The sequence below is a fragment of the Crinia signifera genome, chromosome 3 (genome assembly GCF_055691185.1).
Source record: "Crinia signifera chromosome 3, ASM5569118v1, whole genome shotgun sequence".
In the NCBI taxonomy this organism is placed as follows: Eukaryota; Metazoa; Chordata; class Amphibia; order Anura; family Myobatrachidae; genus Crinia; species Crinia signifera.
In genome coordinates, this window is record NC_139219.1 from 297,803,304 (window position 1) to 297,811,425 (window position 8,122).

The window sequence follows — 8,122 nt, forward strand, 5'->3', positions numbered from 1 at the left end:
AGCATGAAAATAGGAATTGTTTACTGTAATATATTCGCACCATCGAGTGGAACAGACAAGGGTCTTGAATTCCTTAAGAATGTATTGATGGATTGTTCTGTTGCCTAGTCCTATCACACCTTCCCTCTCCAGCTGCTGCTCCTCCAAGCTGTGGTCCCTGATTGGCAGATGCTTTACAGAAATCTGCTTCTGGGGCGAAACCTTCAATGGCCTGACTGGTGCTCAGCTGTGATTTGAAAGCACCGTCCCCCTCCTCTGTTGAGGTGAATTACTCACACAATGTATTGTTATCAGGCAGGTCACCGAGGGCATGTAGACAGAATTTCAAGAACCTCTCTGTGTCAAACATTTGGAGCACAGCCATCCGTTCTGTGCCCAGAAATATTCTTTATGCCTCCAGATCTAGCTAAATTGTCCACCAATGCATCTACTCACACAATGCCTAATATTCTCCAATACGGTACTTTTCGGCTTTGTGCCTTGTAGGCTTAGTCAACGAAACAAAAGGTTTATTATTTATATGTGCAGTGTGTATTTCAAGGGAGAAAGTAGAACCATACTGAGATCTGGGGGGGAGGGGAGGGGAGGGAGAAGCCACAGGGCTGTAATGATTTAGTCCACCAATTAAGACTTTGGCCAAAGAGACCAGTATAGAAATCGCTGTCGCAGATGTAAATCCTCTTGAGACCCCATGCTATATACCGCAATCCTGTCCGATGACATCAATCAAAAGAACTCAAACTCCCAAGAGGATATTTATCAGTTAAGGTCTCCTACACACATTTATGCAAGGATGAGGGACATCAATGGTGTGACTCCGTGTTAAAAATACAATCTATTATTTGCATGCCACTTTTGCATACAGCTACTGATAGTGTTGCCTGGTAGCACCACGCGTAATTCGTGTTGCATCTGCTCCCAGAAAACTCTGCAGCCATGTTTGTGAAGAAATACACCTGTCAATCAAACTCCTCCTGGTTTGCGGTAATCAAAATGGCAGAATTCCATTGCTGTTTGGCGTTGCGCTTGCGAACTGTGATCCGTACGCATGTGCAGTCATTCGATAATCAGTCGCAGTGCACATTTGCACAACAGAGATCAGGTCTGAATAACCCCCACTGTGTGGCCTGGCAACCTATGTCTCTGCATTTGCATGGCCAATGTGGCTACTGTAGTTATGGGGGTCATTCTGATCTACTCGCTCCCCTTTGTGACTTGCATAGTCGTCGAGCTGTTGGTACGTAGTGGGGCAGGCCGGGGGTGGGGATGGTGGAAACCCTTAAGAACACCCAGCTTTTTTTGGGTGTCCCCATGAAAGTCTTCGTTACACACACCCTCGTATATGTAAACGAGGGGAATCGGGCATTGGCGGGGACGGGTGGTGATGAGGGGGGGGTGTGTCTCTGGTGCTCGATATGCAGCAATCCTCGCAGCTTACTGAGCCAACCAGAATCACCTCCTTTATACGTATCACAGAATAAGGCCCTATAACACTGATGTGCATGTTTTCTCACATTTCCTACTGATTTATGCTTATGATACAAATATTGAGCATAGTACTAACAGGAAGCCACTTTGCATTTTGACACGTGGTGCGGTGGACATGCCTATGTGCACACCACCCCAAAGGGGGCTTCTTCTCATGGAATCTTATGGCCCAACCCCCATTTTTGTCACTTTTGGGGTCCCAGAGTAGAATGAACATCGGATGCCCACCATCAAATGCTGGCTGAACATCCACCATCAAATCTTTTGACGCAATGGTGACTGATCATCGCATCAAAAGAATTAGATAGGGAAAAAAGCGTCATGTTTGTGTATGCGCATGGCCAGCTGGGGATGGAATGGGGACACAACAGCATCAAATGTTTACCATTATATTGAAATGATGGCACTTAATGGTAAAGCCATTGCCATCTCAACATAAACATTTGTGACCCATCAAGATGCAATGTCGGTCCCTATCCTGGACAATCTGGGCTGACCGGAGACTGTCTGTCTGCTGTGCTGGTTCCTACAAGGTAATAGGACCCGAGTGCGTGCAGCAGGGTATGGATCATTGGATAGACACCAAGTAGGTCGACAAGCCATGAAGGTCGACATGGGTTAGGTAAACAGAATCATTAGGTTGACACAAGCATTAGGTTGACATGGGGAAGGTCGACTGTCAAAAGGTCAACAATGTCAGCCTTCCTGCATGTCGACCTTCAGTCATGTCGACATAGTGGTGTCAACCTAATGCATGTTGACCTAGTGACCGTATCCCGTGCAGCACTCAGCTCCTGTAATTGAGGAGGAAGCAACATTTTATAATAATAATAAAAATACATACAGACATACATAAATACATACATACAGACATACATATATACATACAGACAGACATACAGTACATACATAAATACATACATACAGACATACATACAGACAGACATACAGTACTTACATACATACAGTACATACATACATACATACATACAGACATACAGTACATACATACATACATACAGACATACATACATACAGGACATACATACATACATACAGACAGACAGTACATACATACATACATACATACATACATACAGACATACAGTACATACATACATACATACAGACAGTACATACATACAGTACATACATACATACATACATACATACAGACAGACAGTACATACATACAGACAGACATACAGTACATACATACATACAGTACATACATACATACATGACATACATTACATACATACAGACAGACATACATACAGACATACATACAGACAGACAGACAGTACATACATACATACATACATACAGACAGACAGTACATACATACATACAGTACATACATACATACATACATACATACAGACAGTACATACATACATACATACAGACAGACAGACAGACAGTACATACATACAGTACATACATACATACATACAGTACATACATACATACATACAGACATACATACAGTACATACATACAGACATACAAACATACAGACAGACATACATACAGTACATACATACATACAGACATACAAACATACAGACAGACATACATACAGTACATACATACATACAGACATACAAACATACAGACAGACATACATACAGTACATACATACATACAGTACAGACATACAAACATACAGACAGACAGACAAGTGTGGATCATAGGGTAGACAGGTCACCAGGAACAAGGAAAAAAGGTTGACATGTAATAAGTCAACATAGACAAAAGGTCAACACAAGCAATAGGTCGACATGGAAAAGGTTGATGCATAAAAAGATCAACATGAAGTTGTTACTGTATTTGTTGTCAGTGTTGACACCTGTCGACATGAACCTCTACTTAGTGTGGCATTTACCCTCCCATGACTCGCTTTGGGCATGATCCCAGCACACACCACTGTTCCCAATTATAGTCCACATGGATCATAAATCATGAAAAAGTCCAAAGAAAGAAAAAAATGTTGAAAAGCCCATGCCAACCTACTGACTGACGACCTACTGACTGCCGACCTACTGGCTGCCAACCTACTGACTGCCGACCTACTGGCTGCCGACCTATGGACTGCTGACGTACTGACTGCCGACCTACGGACTGCTGACGTACTGACTGCTGACCTACTGACTGCCGACCTACTGGCTGCCGACCTATGGACTGCCGACCTATGGACTGCTGACGTACTGACTGCCGACCTATTGACTGCCGACCTACTGACTGCTGAACTACTGGCTGCCGACCTACCGGCTGCCGACCTACTGGCTGCCGATCTACTGGCTGCCGACCTACTGGCTGCTGACCTACTGGCTGGCTGCCGACCTACTGACTGCCGACCTACTGGCTGCCAACCTACTGGCTGCCGACTTATGGACTGCTGACGTATTGACTGCCGACCTACTGACTGCTGACCTACTGGCTGCCGACCTATGGACTGCTGACGTTCTGACTGCCGCCGACCTACTGACTGCTGACGTACTGACTGCTGACCTGTCATCCGGATACCAGTGTGATGACAGCTAGAGCAGTAACGTTTGGGGACCATCTCCATGTTCTGCAACGTTCTGTACTGTAAGACACTTCTTTCCATTCTGTATTTACAGTGTAAATATGTAAAGGTAATGCTGAGCCCTTGTGGCACCATACAGAGGATAGTAATGTAGGCAATAGCAACCCTGGTGAGCAGAGAAGGGGCCACAGGATAGTGTCATAGATGGGGTGCTACAAAGTCCTGGGAGAGGGACAGACAGACAGATGGAGAGAGAGAGATGGAGAGATGGGGGGGAGAGAGAGAGAGAGAGAAAAATAGACAGCGAGAGAGACAGACAGACAGATGGAGAGACAGTGACACAGAGAGATAGACAGAGAGAGACTGAGGTAAAGAGAGAGAGACACACACACACAGAGAGAGAATCACAGACAGAGAGAGACAGGCAGAGCGAGAGAGAGAGATAAAGAGACAGTGAGACAGAGAGAGAGAGAGAGAGAGAGAGAGAGAGAGAGAGAGAGAGAGACAGAGAGAGAGACAGGCAGAGAGAGACAGGCAGAGAGAGAGAGACAGACAGACAGAGACTGAGGGAAAGAGAGACAGACAGAGACAGGCAGAGAGAGAGAGACAGACAGAGACACAGGGATATGATACATTGTTACATACATGACACATATAGATGAGCTTGCAGTGGATGCTCATCCTGCCCACCTCCAGCCCCGCACCATCCCAGCATCACCCCGGTGCCAGGGAAGGACCCCGGAGCTGTCAGTGCGGGGCAGGCAGCGAGCTGCACCCCACCAGCGGCCGGCAGGGAAGGGGTGACTCCCGCAGACACATCTCTCCTCCACTGCTCGCTGCTAATTTATTTATTTATTTTAAAGATTCCTCCTCGGCCCCGCCCACTGTTAGATTTTGGCTCCAATGGCAACGGGGGGTGGGCGTGTCCCGAGCATGCAGCCGGTCCGCTGATTGGCGCCGGCGGGGTGATGTAATGCCTGTGATCCCCGGGATAACTAGTGCCCGGGCTGGAAGTGCTGCAGAAGGGAAGAAGCAGGCTGTGCCCAGCACACCGGCACCAGCACCAGCAGCAGTAGCAGGGACCGGAGCGGGGCCAGGGGGGCTTACCTCCCCCGTACACAGCGCCACACCATGGTGCAGCGAGCAGACAGCCTGGAGCTGGACAGCAGCAGCAGTAGCAGCAGCCACCCGGCCGTGGACAGCGAGGAGGGCGACTTCCTGGCTGGCAGCCCCGCAGCCCTGCTGGAAGACAGCGACCGGGACTGGTGCAAGACGGCCACCGGTCACATCAAGCGGCCCATGAACGCCTTCATGGTCTGGTCCAAGATCGAGCGCCGGAAGATCATGGAGCAGTCCCCGGACATGCACAACGCCGAGATCTCCAAGCGCCTGGGCAAGCGCTGGAAGATGCTCCAGGACGGCGAGAAGATCCCCTTCATCCGGGAGGCCGAGCGGCTGCGGCTCAAACACATGGCCGACTACCCCGACTACAAGTACCGGCCCAGGAAGAAGCCCAAGCTGGACGCCCCATCCTCCTCCAACAAGCAGGCGGGTCCGGGGCAGCAGCAGTCTCCGGAGAAGAGCCCCGGGGGGAGCATCAGGAGCAGCAGCAGCAAGTCCTCGGCTAAGAAGTGCCCCAAACTGAAAACCAGCAAGCCCGGCCAAATGGGGGGCAGATGCCTGCAGGGGCACCCGGGGCTGGACGAGGACTACCTGAAGGCCAGCAAGGTGGCCAAGTGCGTCTTCATGGACGAGGAGGAAGATGAGGAGGACGAAGAAGAGGAGGAAGAAGAAGAGGACGACATGATGGACCAGCTTCAGGTCCGGATCAAGCAGGAGGAGGACCTGATGGCCTACGGTGCGGCCAAGGTGCCGGCCAGTCCCACCCTCAGCTCCTCGGCGGAGTCCAGCGAAGGGGCCAGCATGTACGAGGAGCCTAGCAGCGCAGGCAACAGGCTCTACTACAACTTCAAGAACATCACCAAGCCCAGCGGCGGGCAGCCCACCACCACCACCGTCACCCTGGCCCCCTCCTCCCGCTCCGGCTCTACCTCACCCAGCGACAGGGACGACCTGCTCTTCGATCTCAGCTTGAACTTCACTCAGAACTCCCAGGCAGCAGAACTGGGGAACCCCAATTCAGGAAACCTCTCCCTCTCCCTGGTGGACAAGGACCTGGACTCGTGCAGCGAGGGCAGCCTGGGCTCACACTTCGACTTCCCCGATTACTGCACCCCAGAACTCAGCGAGATGATCGCAGGGGACTGGTTAGAGGCCAACTTCTCAGACTTGGTATTCACCTACTGATCCAACCACCCCCTGAACCCAAACTCCCGTTTTTTCTATTATTTTAATTTTTTTTTTAATTTTTGTAATTTTTGTATTAATATTTTTGGGCAGGCAACAAAAAACAATCTGGGAAGGGTGGGGGGATTGCATTTTTCTTTTTTAGAAAAATATAAAAAAAAAAACTAAATTCATCAAGATATTGGGATGGGGGGAGTCTTGATCCTTGATTTCCTTGCCTCAGATTTATGGCAGTTCACTGAAAAAATAATGAGTGAAGATGAGGAAGAAGATCACACAAAAAAAAATTAATTCCTAGAAGATTACAAAAAAAAAAAAAATTCCAAGAGAATCTTCTTTGATGGTCAAGGTCTGGAAAATGTTGTGTAGAAATGTCGATTTCTTGGCAGCTGAGCTGATACTCAAGGGGGTCGTTTTGTGTAAACTTATTATTTTTTCGCTGATACATTTTGAATCTGGAAAAAAAAAAACTACAACAAGGACTATGGCAACTTCTTTTTGGAGGGAGAAAACTCAACTCCTCTCTTCTATGCATCCAATTTCTTAAAGCTGCAGGGAGCTGATAAAACACAGGACAACCGCTTATACACTTAAACTGTGAACTGAATTCAATCAAAGAGTTTTTACTTTTTGCAGATCAACAAAACAACAAAAAACAAATGTCTCTGGTTTTTTCACAATGTGATTTTAATTGCCAACTTTTTTTGTAAACTTGTTCCCTTTATACCTCCTTGAAATTCAGACAACCCAGACCTCAGTACAAAATGTAAAAGGTATTGACACATTTTTTTGATACATAAAGCAGACCTCAGTCTTTTTTAAAAATTGAGATATTTTCAGGCGTATTTTTGTACAGTTTTAAAGGGAACATTCCTGCTGTCATTTCGTTTTTTTGTTGTTGTTCAGGCACTTCCTATGGTATTTTTTTTTTTCTGTTTTAGCATGCAAGTCTGTTGATTAAAATGATGTCCTGGTATAAGGAGTAAAAATGGAAGAAAAAAAAATAATCCTTGCATCTAAAAGGCCTTGTGGTTTTTTTTTAAAACCTTATTTTATTTTTTATTTTTTTGTACAGCTGTAGTTCAGATTTGTCCAATATTTGTAGGTAAAGATTTATTGAAATGGTGACATAGGCTCAGCTGTTAGCTTAAAGATTGTATATGTACTGTAATATAGTAGGGTTCTATGTGTATCATATGCTGTGATATGTGGAAAGGGGCCTGACAGAAGGTATGAAACTGGATGCTGGATTTTTTTTTTTTTCTTTATTCTTTTTTTTTTTTAGCAAGAAAAGGCACATGAGAAAGGTTTCTGAAAATGTGCAATATAACCTGAACAGAAACAAGTGAGTACAGATCACCTGCAAATTCTAAAGCAAATGATGGAATAACAGACTTGTGCACTGTCTACATCATTGCCTGTTTTCCTAATGCTGAAAGTCTGTATCTTGATGATTTTAATAAATCAGCTGGAACTGATAGAAACTGGTACTGTTGTCAGTGTGTCTGTAAAGAAAGATCTTTTTTTTGGGGGGGGGGTTTAATTTCTTATCTGGTTTACACTAATCACCAAATCTATAGAGGAGTTTCATTTTAAGGTTGACCATATTAATATATTATTTAAATCCTAAACAGATGAACAGATGTGATGTATGTGCTTACAATCCCTGTACATGATCTGGTGAGGGAATTGACACTGATGACATGCTTAGTCTGACATGTGCATGTCCAGCCTGATGCTTTTTATTAAAGGAACTATTTCTTAGTTTTCATGACATGTATGTACTTTTATTGC

At 46.0% G+C, this 8,122-nt stretch overlaps 1 protein-coding gene across 1 annotated transcript; it reads left to right on the forward strand.

The window, feature by feature from the left end:
* Positions 1-5,015: 5,015 nt before the first annotated feature.
* Positions 5,016-7,815, forward strand: SOX11 (SRY-box transcription factor 11). The gene has a single exon (XM_083178513.1). The coding sequence runs from the start codon at positions 5,153-5,155 to the stop codon at positions 6,326-6,328; it is 1,176 nt and encodes a 391-aa protein (XP_083034639.1). The 5' UTR covers positions 5,016-5,152; the 3' UTR covers positions 6,329-7,815.
* Positions 7,816-8,122: the final 307 nt, after the last annotated feature.

What these genes read in the sequence shown, in the direction of transcription:
- SOX11 (XM_083178513.1), top strand. Translation starts at nt 5,153, where the DNA reads ATGGTGCAGCGAGCAGACAGCCTGGAGCTGGACAGCAGCAGCAGTAGC.